The following is a 16,643-nucleotide window of genomic DNA, read 5'->3' as shown; positions in this document are numbered from 1 at the left end:
CGATCTCGATGACACCGGCTGCGGCACTAGGACCTACGTATACGTCAGAAACTTTCTGATGGGCTCCGGGTGCAAGGGGCCTGTGGAGGGGAGTGTCATATACGTCTGAAGACACCCCTCTTTCCGCCGGCTACACCCGGGGGGGCAGGGGGGGTGACAGAAGACCTATGGGCCCCGGGTGCCAGATGACCTAGCTACGCCACTGCCTCGGGCCCCCGAGACGACCCTAGTTGGCGCCTATGCAATCATCCTCGCCTCGGGGCGCCTTGGTGCGATTTGTCGAGGATCCCATCAGAAACTGGCCCAATGCAACCGCGAACAAGCGGTTTTACCGTGAACTAGTGTCCCTGTATACATGCACCTGCAGGGAGAAGAGTTGCGTGTAGATCCGCCAGTATGCCCCAGCTATGCAGTGAAGCCACTCCTCGCGTGCGCAGGGAGCAAATGCCGCGCGGTGTTCCGTTTCCTTTTTTTGTTAGCTGGTCGCGAGCTGCATACGCCAATCGTTCACAAGCGCTGAACAAGGTGGCACTTTTTAATGTAGGCTATACTAGAACCATTGGCATAGCCGGAATGGGGCAGGGTTCCAACACTCCGAAACTTTGTTTGTATATACACCCGCGAGTAAAAGTATCCTTCGCCTGTGAGTAGAACTTGAAATTAAAGACAAGAGTACAAATTTCGGGTTGGGGATTCTCTAGTTCACTCGTCAGTTCCCTTTTATGCATGTTAGTTACGAAGAAATTCAGTTTTTTTTTTTCGGCGACCCTGTGGTCTGGGTAATTTTGCTCACAGGTGTATGCATATATACACACACACAAACACATGCACGAGCGTATATATAAGGCGTACGACCCCCCTTGATCCCCCGAAATAATATTCTGACTATGCCCACGGCTCGAACAGCTCAAAAATTCGCGTGTAAACGTGCTGTACCTTGCAACAATGAGCGGTGCAATGTTTTCCAACATGCATATGAAGCTTTCTCATCGAGGCCTGAAGGCAATAAATGTTTTAAAGGGTGTTTCAAGAAAACTTCACACATGTAAGCTGGAAAATTGTGGGTGCATTTTCGCTCCCGAAACCAGCCGATTAATGATCTTTGCCTAGATAACTATCGTGCCTGCAGTTATGTCAGGGACCGTTAACAGAGCATCATTTATCACTAACCATCGTTCACAGCAGCTACACGTTTTCGATATATGCGGTGCCGACACGTAGATATAAACGCATTTCAAATGTTCACATGCGCACATGTTATGCAAAACTTATTTTTATGAATAATTCATACCGCAGACTTACCAGCTGCTTCGTAGCAGCAAATCTTCAAGTGGAAAAAGATCAAAGGCGGATGATCGTCTAGATGAATTTTATTTCGTACAAGGAAATGGATGACCAATCGCTGCTGGCAGAAGGGCAAGAGTGCTGGTTCTTGGAGCCTTCGGGGGCAGAATTCAAAGCAACTGGAAAGGCAAACAGGTCTATATTAAGAGCGACAACAAGTTATTTTTATTGCACTAACCACGCCGAGATAGCAAACATTTAATTATTCACGCATTCTAGACTGTAGTCCGACGCATTTTTCTTGATCTTTTCATACTACTGGTCAATTTGCAATAACACAGCTCTTCTTAAAAATGCAGCATAATTTTACATTGCTCACGTCGGTAAGGCTGATCGAGCAAGCAAGATATTGCGGGCGGTAAATGCTGAACCTATTCCAGCTGTCTGGAGCGCGCGAGGTTTTCGCTTACTACAAGACGATCAGCACTAGCACATCAATCAACGTTACATGAAAAATAAGAACGCCGACAAAAAAATTTAATAAAGACACGAGGGAAGAACCCGGGTGCAGCCGGCAAATTGTATCCGCTAGTATTTGCTCTGTTTTGAAAACACCGTTCTAGAGCAGCATAATCAGAACAATCGTACGAGCAAGACAGCGAAATGGGTGAGCTGGTAAGTTAACACTCTTGGCGTATATGTGCAGCGCAACACAGACTTGTCGTTCATTCTTTCTCCCACGTCTGTGTCGCGCTGCACATCTACACCAAAAATCGTACAAGTGAACAACGTGTCATGCCGCCCGTGCGCATCTCAGCGTTAACAGGCCTGTTGCTCGAGATAAATGTTGCTTTAGTGTAAACAAGGCGAACGCCTCTCGCATGTCCTGGTTCCTTTCGGAGACGGCCGGTCGCGGCTGATACGCAGTAGCCACACTAGTGGCCGGCGCACGTCTCCCCGACCACGCGACACCGCATAATATGATTTGCCGCCTTCCGTGCGGCTTGCGCAGTTTGGTGCGCTGCACCCCGTCATACTGGAATACATGTGTCAATATGATGTGTTTCGTATCACTTCACCAAGGTCCTTGACTTAATATCGTCAAAAACCGTGCCTATAGCCCGGAGCATATGAACGCACCGCGCGCTCGACGGTCCGCTTGACTGCAATGTCATGGCAATGTCGATAACACTGACGGAAACGACGAGGCATCGCGCCTGCAAAGTTGGCTTCGCAGCGGCGAAGTAGAACAGTTCACGTCAATTTTCCGCCACGTGATAGCGCTCGGCGAATAGCGATGCGCGCGGTGCCTGAAAAGTTATTTGCAACTCTGCTCCCTGCGGGAACATATACAGGAACACTACCGTGAACTAAATCAAGGGGTTTTACCGTGAACATGTCTGTGGCGGCACCTGGTGGGCACAAAAGAAACGACCACTTGGCGCGGGAGATGCAAATCGCTCATAATTACATTTTACACCTTTGCTCGTGGAAGCGAGCCCTTCGAGACCATTCAAAAGCTCATCGAAGGTTAGAAACATGTCAAAGCGTCTAAAACTCAGATCAGGATTAACTTGCACCATTGATGCTGTTCTCTCAACGCTGCAGCGCTGCACTGTGTATATGCAGTGAGAGTCTTTCGGGCTCCCGTAGTTGAACAAACACTAGGAGGTTAAGGATATATATATATATATATATATATATATATATATATATATATATATATATATATATATATATATATATATATATATATATATATATATTGAAGGAGAGAACAGAGAACACCCGTTCACTGGGCCGGCTGTTCTATTCTTTGCCTCGTCGTTTCCTCGCACTCGCCGTCCGAGCGCCCGCTTCCAAGCGCATCTCTTCATCTTCAGACTCGACCACGCTGGAAGTTTCTGGTACGGCTTGCAAACACCTCAGTAAACATGCAGGCAACTTGCAAGGACGTGAAGTCGTCGTTGCTGATCCGTCCAGCGCGCAACCATCTTCTCTGGCGGGCGACACTTCGGTCGGGTGCAGGTCTACAGTGGCTCTTCGGCCCTCAGCAGCCGCAGATCAACGGCGGCTGGGTCCGCTGCTGATGCCGACACCACTGCTGACGCAGCTTCATCCGCTGTCTTGGACGCCTTGCTGACGGGTTCGCTATTATTGGCGGAGGACGCCGACGTAGAGTTCGGACCGGAGGCCTGTGACTGATACGGTGGCAGCTGTGGGCTCGACTTGCTGCCGCTGTTGCTGAGTCGTTTGTTCGCGGCCGCGATCTGCAGCGACGACGCGCCGCAGTTGATGCTCCGGGATGTAGGGGCCGCGCAGGCATACGGAAACTGGCCGAAAGCAGACCAGGACCCTTGCTTGATGCCTTCGTAGTAGCACCATGCCTTGGCGGCACGGCAAAGTCGTTGTGCTGCGACCAGCCATCTCTTTTGGTCGGTGCAACCATGAGGATCAGCCAAGGTATTGATAGCGTGAACCCAAAGGATGGCATCATCCTGAAAGCCACGAAATGGCGGTATTTTTGCGGCAGCCGGCTGCTGGAAGTCGCAGCGCATCATGTACGCCAGGCTGCTTCTCAGCTGCCCGAGGAACCAGGGCCGGTGTCCATGAACAGTGCGGTCGTTGTGATAGTCGCGGTCGCCGGTTCTACCACATCGACGGCATACCTTGGTTGCTTCGAGGTCGAAGTAATGCCTGGGATGATATTCTCGCCAACGGAAGCGTGGACAGCATTCTCAGCCAGGACGGGTCCAACACGGAGGGGCGGGCCGAAGTGCAGTTTTAGTGTGAGATGCAACGACGCAACCGCTGACGGATGCGAAGGCGGTCGTCATAACCATGACCTGTTCTGTCAGCTGGGCGACAGCTTGGACGAGGTCACCGGTAGAGTCCTGCCCTAGAGCCGCCAAGGACACTTGGATTTGAAAATTCGCTCCAAGTGGATCCGCCTTGCTAACACCACGGATATAATTTGTAAATTGCAATATGGGCCATAATGTGATTAGTTAGAAACTTAATTACTGAATTTTTAGTAATTAGTTGTTTTTTGGATTTTGCATCTCAATTTCTTGTGCAAGTATCGTCCGCCGCTTCGAGTAGACCGGCTCATGAACTAGAATTGGGATGTCTCCCACAGGCAACTTTTAACGATTTTTGAAAGTGTTCGCTGAAAAACGCTGTATTTATCAGCAAGAACCCTTCAGTGATTTAAATTCAGTTTCAAACTATGAGTTCGGCAAGGGTGGCGATGTGGGCTTGTTGGTGCACCTTGACTAAAGGTGGTTGAGTGCAGGGAAACACAGGGGCAAATGAAGGCACATTGGACACACAGCGCCTGTGCGTCCTTTAGTCAGTATATGGTCGGGGTGGCACAATGTTCTGTACGCCTCATCGTGGAACGCTCGATTCAATACAGTCATCAATAAACGCTTCACGCTTGCCTTTTCTTGTGCATGTTTGATGTGTTTTTATATGTTCATAGGCATAAATGGTGGCTAGCAGATTATACTAGAGGCAAGCAAATTACGGAAGGAGACTGAAACATAGATCACGTAATTATGTGAGTCAATTGTCCGTCTTGCTGTTAATAGATAGTTTCGTTTTTAACGCGACAAAAAAAGAAACGGGAAATGTCCATAAGGTTGGAGAAAGATACAGCAACAGGACGCAACGACAGGCAAACTTCTCATGTCGCAAACTTCAAATGTCCATCCCTGTCTTTTTCAGTTCAATTTGACCTCTTAGTATGACAGAGCAACGGTCCTGGATGTCGTACTGTACTGCTATCGACGACGCATGCGCGGCACGTGTGGGGTGAATTAGGAGTCCTCCAGAGACGCGAAGTGCACTTGGCTTCAACAGCGACGAAGTCCAGTGGACGTACCCTCAAGCTGCGCCCAATAGGCTCTGCCGGAGCCAGGGTTGCTCTGTGGCTTCCACTGCTGGCATGAGCGTTGCGCGCATTCACATTAGCCTTCCTGGTGGAGCTGTGGGCCTATCAAACCCTGACGCATACACTGGTGTGAGCAGAACAGACAATAAACGTCATGTTAAATCCCCCTCATCTTTTCATTGGGGCGTTGACGACAAACGCCGACGATCTTCCGTCGCTTTCATCTCGTGCGCCATCGCAGCACCTGTGACGCTTCTAACACAGGTGCCAGCATTTCTCATCGCGCACGCATTGTGAATTGCATGGTACATGCCGGGACGCTGTTTGTGTTGCGCAGGAGCACGAACAGTGTCGCAGCAGTGTCGGGTGCTGCGTCCTGCCATCTCGCCTCCAGGTGCAGTTAGAACACGGTTTGACGACTTGCAACGTTTCGCCTTCGGGTGAAGTTGCCAGTGTTTTTTCTTCTTTTACTTTTTTTTTTACAGCGAAGCTGTTAAGGGCTAGTGCCCCCAGAATCGGGTCCGTGTAGACGCAAAACTATCATCATCAGGATCGCCTCCAGTGTCTTCTTCCACAGCTGGTTCGTTGGCGCCTCTCAGCGCTATCGCGCGAACGCGCTCGTGCCAGACTTCCCACGTTCGTGGTGGTCACTAATTAATTAATTATAATTAATTATGCTACACAAAGACGTAACCAGTCTTTCAGCGAAAATGTTAAGGCTAGTTCCCCGAAGAATGTGAGCGTGTGTAGACACAAAACGTACGGGGAATACGTGGGCCAATCCCGAAGATAGTGCAATACCGGGCCGACACGCGGCGGAGGTGCAGTTCGCCCATTAAGAGGCCCACATACACAGCTTCGCTGGTCATCCTTCTTCACAGAGTGGAAGGGGACTGAGCATTTTTTTCGTCGTGTCCTTCTTTTGTAGTCGCGGTGTTCCTCGCTCAAGTGAACAAGTCACTGGAAGAAAGCAAGCAGATCAGCGCGTTCTGGACCACAATAAAGGACATGGGCAACTATTCCAAGGACTCCGTGAGCTCAGGTAAGTTGCTGTCAATCTGTGGCTGCTAGAAAAGCGCCGGTACAGTTCGGTTTATTATTCCACTATGTCCCACTATGTCGCCTGTGGATATAATTCGAGACCTACGGAACGGCTGTGCATGTGGTATCCAAAAAAAGGCGTTGCAAACCATTCTTATAACTTTCCCGTTCGGTTGCAGAACGGCTACTTCGTTGTGCTACGCGAAAACTGTAAATATGCGCTGCAGCCAGATAAAAGTGACAATGGACCATCTGTAAATTATCATTTAGGCAGTGTCGCCTATAATAAAGCTGGGATGTGTGTGGATGGCGTATGAGCACGTCGTAAGCCCTTCCTTTTTGGATTCTTTCGCGCCTTTCTGGCGCTTAAAACTAAAAAAAAAGCTCAGCTCGAAATAACCTAAACATTGCTGAGTCAAGTTCGTTGACGCACGTCCCAGTAGTTAGGCGCGTCCGCACTTGCTGAAACAAGCGCGTGCGTGAGGGGCAATATTTTTCTGCCGCGGTGCGAATGGGTCTCGGGGCAATTTTTTGAAGGCAAGGTCTTCTTAGCCGACTTCAGAAAGATTTAGCGTATGCGAGATCTGAGTATCTCGTAACCACATCTAGAAAGAAGGCGTCGGTCAGGGGACTTGTAGATCTCGAATGAACACGAAAATTATGTTAAATGACAATTCAGCATGCAGAAAATACGTAGCGTTAGTCATCGTCTAAAGATGCAATAACAAACGATATAGCATAAGTCGTGGTGATGGATCTTTTTCACTATGCCCCGTATATCTCCCTGCAGTGGCTACAAGGTCATTATTGGCCCCTGTCAGCGTCAGTAAAAATGCCAGAACCAACAACAAAAACCGACAATACTGACAGTGCCCACATCGTCAATTATTTGCAGACTTCATTTTCGCACCGTGTGAATTTCAAACTGCTGCATCGATGCATTTCGAGATAGAATTGAAGGACGTAGTTTTCGAAACTCGTGTTGACCATTTCTTACTTTTTTTACTTTCTTTATTTGTTTCCATTACTAAAATACAATTACGGGGGCTAAGATAAAAGCTGCAATGAGGCAGCCTGAGGTGCCCTTAGCCCTTGTGTTACATGGTGGCAGTGAGCAGCGCAATCAAGCGTACGCAAAGAACATTACATATAAATATTAATTACAATCATCAATCAATTCAAGAGAACTTTCTATAAAGGAACAAACAAAAAAGGAACAAAGAAATGGGATAAGGACAAATAAAAGCAATGCAGGTAGTACGCACCACCACATTACAAACACTTGACAATACGTAAATAAAAGTGAAAATCGCGTACACTTGACGGTGCATAATTAAAGGTGAAAAGATACGATGGTCGATTAATATTTGAATAATTAAGAGAAAGAAAAGGACGAGCAATAATTATATCATTACAAACATTTAACAAGACACACATGTGAATACAGGTGAGAAAGAGATTACGCTTGATTCATTATTTAGGAGAAGGTTCTGATAAGTAACGACGGTTCTATCGTGTTATGTTAATGATGTCAATGCCAGCGTCATGTAATGAGTTAAGCAGTCTGGGTAATTTATTTTCCGTCATTTGCAAACCGTAGTTGGTTGAAGGGTGTATAGACCAATAATCTCCGTGACGGGTAATATAGGTAGCTGTGTTTCTTTGCAGACAAGCAATTTCATTAAATACGCTGTTTTCAGAGTTTGAGTTTGAGTGCCATATACGAAGGACAGAGCGGTTGTATAGAGATTAGATTGTAGGTATGTTGTATTGTTTAAAGAGATGCTCACTATGACTGTGATATGGCATGTTTGCAATGATACGTACGATCTTTTTTCTGTAGTAAGTGTATTTTCCTGAGGTTAGTTTCAGTTGTTGTGCCCCACACAAGGTGTGTATAATTAATGTGTGATGCAAACAGTGAGTGGTAAATTAATATTTTTTACGGATGTTGGTAGACGATATCTGTTCTTGTTTAGCATTCCTGTGATACGGCTAAGCTTTTGTACTACAGAGTCTACTTGAAGATCCTAGTTTAGCGTACTAGAGAAGTATGTGCCTAATACTTTAATTTCATTTACTATTTCTATGCTCCCATTGTTCATCTCTAAAGTGTGGCTTTGTGGAATCTTTGTGCCTTTCGCATAAAAGATTACGGCTTTTGTCTTATTTGAATTTAATTTTAGATAATTTTCTATAGACCATGAGGATATGTTCTGGAGAAACTCGTTTGCGCTGTTTATTAAACTAGTATAAGATGCCGATGAAATAAACACGCTAGTATCGTCTGCATATATGATAAATTTTGCCTTGGTTTAGATCAGAACAATATCGTTTATATACAAGTTAAAAAGCAGTGGTCCAAGAATGCTTCCTTGTGGGACTCCTGTTTTTATATCTCCAGAAAACGATTTAAAGTTATTTATGTGAACATATTGCCGTCTTTTTTCTAATATGACTTAATTAACTGCAGTGGGAGGCCCCTGATACCATACGTATCAAGCTTTGTTAATAATAGGTTATGGTTAATATGATCGAAGGCCTGAGTAAAGTCTAGAAATATACTATTGTCAGTTGCTTCCTTTCAAAATTTTGCAGTATATGGTCTTTCTGGTATAGTAGTGCTAACTGTGTTGATTTGTTTTTTTGAAAGCCACACTGAGCTTTCGTGACAACGCGATATTTTTCACAGAAGGATGTTAACTGGATCAATATTACTTTTTCAAGTCCCTTAGAAAAGTGCGATAAAATTGATATGGGGCGATAATATTGAATATTGAGCCTGCCTGCCTTCTTATATATTGGAATGACTTTAGCAACCTTCATTTTTGATGGAAAGATGCCTTCAGCAATAGAGGTATTATAGATATGAACTAGAATGGGGGATATATAGTGTATGACATATTTTATGGGTTTTATCTGCAGGTCCTCTGAATCACAACTTCTAGAGTTTTTCATTGCCATAAATACAGAGCAGACCTCGCCAACATTAGTTGGATGGAAAAAGATTGTGTTTGAGTTTCCGGGTAGGGAAAGTGTGGTTTTCGGGCGCGTATGCGCTTGTGTTTCTCTGTTCAGGAAGTATTCGTTAAAGGCATTCACCATGTCTGTTTCGGACAGTAAACGACCTTCTAGGCAAATTTTTTCAATAGGTTCTGCGCGTTGTTTCCGCTCTAATATATTATCAAGGTTCCTCCACAGTTTTTCTGAGTTGCCATCACACAATAAAAAAGATTGTAGATAATAGTTATCTGTGGTTTTCCTTATTTCCTTGTTTAGACTGTTCCTGCAAACTTTAAATTCTTTAAGATCAGCAATTTCACGAGTTTTAATGAATCTGGCGTACAAATTTTCGCGTTTTTTATTTTCTTTAATAGCTCTCTTGTTATCCATGGTTTTCTGCACGACTTGGGTTTATATTGTTTGACGGTGAAGTGTTTCTTATACGCAACTAAGAATCTTAATTTAAAACGGCAAATAGACTTACAAGAAGGAACGTTTACTTCTTGTCTAAATATGCAACACACATCGAGAATAAGTATGACCAATGACAGTAAAGAAATATTTTGTGGAAGATTTTTTAGTGATAGGCTGAAAGCACCAGGCAGAAAACTGGAAGTGGGCTTCACCTGAAGCCACCTATGCCTTCGTTGGGAATTTGAATGGACAGCTCTCGTCATATGTGAACCACAGCTGTACGTTTATTTGCTTTTCATCCTGTGTATCACAGCACTGCAGCCGATGATCAAGCAGCAGTCTGTTTCCTCTGACAACGCTTTCAAAAGAAACTGCGTCAACTGCAAAACTTTTTCTCGCTCGTCCTGTATGCCTCCTCTAAACCAGCAAATGATGCTTGCAGCCTGTCCTTCAGCCTCGGCCGAATACATTTAGCAAGAAAATTCGCAGACAATACCGAAACTCAGCAAGAATTTTTTTTTCAGATATGTAGTCTGTAGGCAACCCTCGCCAATAAAGGGTTATGAGCAGCATTACTGCTCAACAAATTTTCTAACATGGACATGTGCCTCAAACCTCATAAGTACATGGTTAATTATTCAATTTATTCAACAGCTAATATCAACCTGCGATATGTTGTACGTTCAGGTATTGAACAGGTTCACCTGCAGTACGTATACATTCAATTAGTGCTTTCATTCGGGACGATTTGCATCGCACACTCACACAAAATTAATTCAAGCTAGTTACTCGCTTACTGTGCTGCAGACCCAGGTTCGATTCTTCGTCGTGACCAAAGTCTTTTAAAGGTTAGGATAAAACCGCCTTCTCTTCTCCTTATATATCGCCGTTTTTATTTTTTCCTGGGTATGCAAGCGCTTTTTTTTATTCTTATTACTTATGCGAGAGGCATACTGTTGCACGTATTCTGCGCCGATTTTCAACTGTTAGCATGGCACCCAGGATAGTTTCTCGCATAGCATGTCGCAGGCCCCAGTTCCATTCCTCACAAGATACTATATTTTCCCAGTTTCTTTGTTTATTGCGATAGTAATTGTATGTAGATTCAAAGCTAAATGTCGTCGTCGTTGTCACGTCGGCATCCCCGTGGGGCTTCGCGTATATTTAGTACACGTATGCGATATGCTTATTCATTCGGTATATGTAGGTTTTATTCCTACACTACTCAAACACTTAAGTTTCTCACATGCGGTCTTACGTTCTTTATTAAGTTATTACTCACAACTTCGAGAATGGCAGTCCACAAAGAATGTCATGACACATAATATTTGCAGCGCACGCTTTTTATCTTTCTTCTCGGACTATTAAGCATTAAACGTGCAAAACCATGCCATTTCTCGAACCTGCAATGTAATTTTACTAGTGCGGCTCTTTTCGGGCAGCCTATTGGTGCCTGTTCGATATCATTACAGGCCATACACGGCGTAGTAAAACTTTTAAAGGTGCCCGAAAATTTGGCGCACCCGCGTGTGCCCGCGTATAATTAGAACACCGTACGATAAGTTCTAGAACAACGCTAAACATTGCTGTCGCAAGTCATTGCTTCGACCTTAAAGCGAAACTCCTAATTTTTAAGCAGTCGTCATTTTGAGGCCGATCCCCGCCCGCCAGGATGAAATGGCTTGGACTAGTTATTGAATGCTATCGCAATAAAGCTCCTCAAACGAGTAGAACGCTTCTGCAACACACGCCTCTAATGCAAGATGACCTGTTTACCGAAGGATTGATTCTGTCACTGCCGAATGCCTATCTTTCATGTACTTGTTGTGAACGCCTCTACAACAGAGACCACTACAACGAATTTGCGTGTACAACGAAGTTATTTAGGTGCTCCCCGAAGGCCGATTTGTTGCTTAAAGGGGCCCTCGACCGCCTCTCGGGCTTGGGGAAATAACATAGTCCGCGGGTAGCATACGCTGCTGTGAACATCTCAGCTAAGTTTTGCTATCGTACGCGGTGCACGGAGCTCGCAAGCGGATCGCGAAGTCACCTTTCTCGCAAACGCTCTCTTTTCAACAGAAGGCCCTGTCCTCACTCTCTTCTGGACGAATTATTTCGTCATTGGACGCTTTATTTTCTTATTCCCTTAGGCGGCTGCTATTGGCTGCTATTGGCTGCGGTCTACAAGCTGCTGTCGGCTACATGGCGTAGATACCGCGGCCGCTCTGGGGTGCCGCCACGAGTCCAATGACTGTGCAGGCTCGCTGAGGACAACTGCTTTTGCCTTATGTTTAGCGCGTCGTAGGCACCAAAGGAGGAAGTCGTGGCCTCTAAGTTAACATCTAAAATGAAATTTGAACTTCGCACCACGGTGATATTTAGAAGGCGGTGCGTTGTAGGCAAGCCCCACTGCGCCGTAGGCTTCGCAGTGCAGCACAGCGGAGGTCGTGTATGATTGCCAATAACTCCGCTTTTGCTGAACGTAATGAAGTATTCTTCTGCGGCAAAGTACTTCTCAAATAGCCTATTTTCACTTCAAATACCTTTGCCCACTTCGATAAAAAGTAGTTCAGGGCGCCTTTAACAAAGAGTGCCGTGTGTCGCCAGTGTCACGTCACCGAGGCGCGCTTTGCACTAGTGTTAACCGCCACTCTATATGTCACGACGAGTATGCCGATGTCCAGAATTAGTCCTGGTATATACTTAACCAGGAATCAGTAAACTCGTACGCTGCTTGTTGCAACGCGTCAGCGGGTGCGATGGCTGACGAATACGTCGCAGTTGATGACGACGTGGTTATACAACCGTAACTGACGACCAACGATGTCTTCAAAGCCATCAAGGGCGGAAAGGACGCGCATACCTACAAAAGGCAATAAGATTTGCTGCAGTCGCACATTTTATCAGAGGAAGTTCGCACAAGAAAATTAGGTACTTCTTTTGGTATGTATGTCCTAAATTCCCGTTTCAATAAAGTTTCTTTTGTTGAACGTACTTAGCCTGCTCTATTGTGAGCGGTACGATGCGCAACCTTTACAACGAACCGACTTGAATACCGAAGGATTTTGGAGGTCGTCAATACTTCGTTATAAAAGCGTTTGACTGTACTGTAATTCAACTTAATTTATGTGCTCTTAATCAGGCCCCGTTTTATATTTATCAGTTATTTCCGTTACTTTTAAATGTTAAGTCCATGAAGCATGCTCTCGATGTGGCCGAACTGCCAAGAATTTTTCATTAAATCAGGCGGCTTTACTTGCCAAGACCACAATATCATTCTGAGTGACGCCGTAGTGGGGAACTCCGGATAAATTTTGAGCACCTGGTATCCCTTAACGTGCGCATGCGCCAAATGCACGGTGCACGGGTGTTTTTACATTTCAGCCTCCACGAAATACGGTCGCCGCGGCCGCGATTTCAACTCGCGGCCTCTGTCCATGCAGTGGCTCTCTCGTTGTGATCAACATCCCCCGATTGTCTTTTGTATAAAATTTACCATTTCAACTTAATACGCCCTAAATGAACAGCTTTTAATATATCCGTCGTACATGTGATCCCGTTTTGATTAATGCTTAGATGTCAGTGTGCCCTCTTTGCCATACAAGTTTATGCCACGATTCTTATCCTCCGAGAACTGGGAATGGTGGAGGGTACAAAGGCAGGCAAGTGGATTGAAACTACCTGTGGCTGCACTGATGTTCAGGGCAAAACATGCTTCAATGTTGCTGTGCGCACCATGTTTTGTTAAACTTTGCATTGCTATATATATATATATATATATATATATATATATATATATATATATATATATATATATATATATATATTTCCGAACTCTGTAATTAGGCTTTTGGGTCAGGAAGGTATTTAAGTAAATCAAATAATTAGTTAAAACAGTTATGATGTTACGGGGCATTCCATGGTGCAGCTGTTTATGGATGCCTACTAAGAGCAGCCAGCATAAAAGCGCCAAGGCGGTGATTATTTCATGTGTCCTGCAGAGCGGTGGCTGAGCGCAATTCGCCGTGGGTCCCAGCCTTCGGCGGTGGCCGAGGACAGCGTCTACGCGCGCCCCTTGGCGCTGACGTTGCTCACGCGCCTGCTGAGCGTCAGCGGAGGCGTGGTGGCGGTGCGCCGGCTCCTCTGGTGGGGGTTGGTGCGCGAGCTGGCGCCGTACGCCAGTGGGCGCTACCTGCCAAGCGACTCGCAGGCGCTGGACCACTTCTGCGTGCGCCGGGTGGCCACCAAGCTGGAGCTCGCCATCAGGGCCGTCCACCTGTTCAGAGGTCGGTGGCCGTGTGACGGCTTCGCTGGCCAGCACGTGGTTTCTTGCGGGCGGGCAGAAACGAATACGCTGTGAACGATTGTCATAAAGTACCCTGCGGCACTTCCGGCGAGGTGCCTACATATATTAGGCGGATTGTTTTGCTTCACAACAGATATATGAGGAAGCCTTGTGAGAAATAATTTCACATTAGGACTGGTAAGCGATGGTCCACCAAAGTTCAGACGCTGTAATCGCGCATACTTAACGAAAATGTGGGCCCCACCGCTGCGTAAGACAGACAGGAGTGCCGAAGTGACCAATAAGGTAGTCCAAGCAATGTCCTGACGATTCAAGCTTCGTGGAGGAGCACACAGGTGGCATTGCAACTGATCACTTAACCTATGCGCGTAGCGCACCGCCTACAGAGGCGCCACCGGTGGCCACGTAGCGGGCGCGTTCGAAAGCATTCTCAGAAGCAATAACAAACGACAGCACCTTGCAGCAAGGACGGCTGAAACAAGCTCGCGGCTGCGATTTCTCCTTTGTTCGGGTGCCAGACTGCTGCTTCTGCGGTGGCAGCTGCAGGAAAGACACGGGCGTCTCCGAGGGCGGACACGTACGCGTTGTTACTCGAGTTTGGGACAACCCATAGTGCACATGCGCGTGCCAGGTTCGTCCAACAGACAAGCGTAACAAAGCCCAGTTACTAAGTGGAGCTTGTGTTACGTAGACATTACGCTTTTTTTTACTAATGCGATATCAGGATGGTTTCTTCTTCTATTCTACCCTGGCCGCATTACTGTTTCTGTGCGTCAATAATTACCTATATCTACATCGACTAAGCACGGCGTAATGCCAGAAATCATTGTAGTGATCTTGCTACCGCTGATTACACGTGACGTCGCCGATAACCTCATGAAGAGCGATTGTGAATGGAAATGCCTACTGCCATCAACGAGGCCGTCAAAAGCACGGGCCAATAGAAGAGCGAGTTAACGGTGCACCGCCGATGCAGTTCCGCTGCGCACGTCGACCACCTGCCATTTCCGTTAGTGCTTTCTGAATTTGAAATTCTCTTAGTGACCTGAACGTACAAAGCTAAAACCTTACCAATAAAACACGTTGTGGGGCTAGTTGGTGCATAGCTTTCAATAGGTGAAGCGCCAATAGTGACGGCACACAAGAAGAAATACAGACAGGACAAGGCGCTACTTGCAACTGTTTATTGAAATCACAGGTGGCTGATTATATAGCCACGAGGAGAGGGGAACGAAAAAAGAGGGACACGGCTATCGGAGGTGTTTGACGGAGGCAAAGTGCTCAAGGTTTTTAGGTATGTTGACGATTTTTAGAGCGCAGCTCTTTGGCGTCCGTTCCTGGGTTTCGCGTCGTCGTCGGCGTTGTCGTCGGCCTCGTAACCAGCTCCGCCCCCCTTTCATCCCCCCAGCGCTAGCAGCGACCGACTGATACCGCTGGATGCCGCTGACACCGCTAGAGAGTCAAGATAACGTGACTGCATAGAACACCGTCGCCGCCATGCAGAAAGAGGAGGAAAGGGTCCCCCCCCCTGTTCTTGTGTGGCGGATAGGGTGCTCTTCAGTTGCCGACGCGCCGGTTATTTCACGTAGGCCCCGGCACGTCGACGAATACGTGACCACCTTCCCACGGCTAGACCTGGTTCTTAGCGCTGCGGAAGCGAGGGTATCATATTGTTTGTATCGGCATCGGCGGCGTTGTCCCTGAAACCAACTCCGCAGCTGGGGTTGACTCACTATCGGCGTCAGCGGCATCAGTCAGTCGCTGCTATCTCTTCCCTCCTCCCTTTATCGTGTTGTCCGCTTGCTGCGCGCACTTCTGCCCCCATCGTTTGCCGCTGGGTGTACACGCCGCCCCCCTCCCCCCTCTTCCTGCGAGTCTCCGGTTGTCAAAGCGCCGGCTCGAACTTAATTCCTTTCTTCGCTCCTCCTCCAATGCAACCCCTGTGCGGTGGCAATCAGAGAGCCAGATCGGTGGCGGCGGATCTGTATATGTGCACCGCCCGAGCCGAAATCGCCGCTGCCGTTCGCCCTGTGCGGTGACAATCAGAGAGCCAGATCGGTGGCGGCGGATCTGTATATGTGCACCGCCCGAGCCAAAATTGCCGCTGCCGTTCGCCACTGCGAAATTATCTGCCAGTTCTTTCTGAGCCATGAGCGAGACGACCGATGGAAGTCCTCCGTCTGCTGCTGCTGCTGCTGCTGCTAAACGAGCTGCCAGAGCAGAGGCCCAGCGCCGTCGCCGTCAGAATCCAGAGGTGCGTGCCGCCGAAGCAGAAGCTTACCTAGTGGAGTCTTTGTTAAAGGAATACATGTGAAAAATAAAAAAAAAAAATTCTGCGATAGCGCGCATACATGTGTTGCTCGATTTCTTTGCCTCAATCTATCGAAAAGGTGAAACAGCTTATTTGCTGCGCTCAAATTTCGCATTAGGAAGTAACGTAATCGTCGGTAATTTTTTTAATTTTACTGACGGAACGATCTCCCATGACTTACTCGCATACTGTGCAGGGCATTTTAACTGATTTTAAACAGCAAGGAAAAGGCTTAGATTTTACTTTCGAACTAGCCAAGGATAACAGTTTGCAGTTTTTAGATCTTGAGATAACCCTTACTGACGAAGGCTCCTGCTGGATGTACCGACCCCGTGCCCGCAAAGAATTGTTACCGTATGAGTCTACACACTCCAAGACTGTTAAACGAG

General features: G+C 46.7%; 1 protein-coding gene across 1 annotated transcript in view; it reads left to right on the top strand.

The window, feature by feature from the left end:
- Window positions 1-6,113: 6,113 nt before the first annotated feature.
- Window positions 6,114-16,643, top strand: part of LOC142582018 (neprilysin-1-like) — a 77,922-nt gene continuing 67,392 nt past the window's right edge. Inside the window, exons 1-2 of the mRNA XM_075691442.1 lie at window positions 6,114-6,221; window positions 13,639-13,923. Of these exons, the coding sequence (XP_075547557.1) occupies window positions 6,188-6,221; window positions 13,639-13,923 (319 nt within the window). The 5' untranslated portion in view covers window positions 6,114-6,187. The remainder of the gene's footprint in view (window positions 6,222-13,638; window positions 13,924-16,643) is intronic.

Source organism: Dermacentor variabilis, chromosome 5, assembly GCF_050947875.1.
Source record: "Dermacentor variabilis isolate Ectoservices chromosome 5, ASM5094787v1, whole genome shotgun sequence".
In the NCBI taxonomy this organism is placed as follows: Eukaryota; Metazoa; Arthropoda; class Arachnida; order Ixodida; family Ixodidae; genus Dermacentor; species Dermacentor variabilis.
This window is presented reverse-complemented; position numbering and strand designations above follow the sequence as displayed.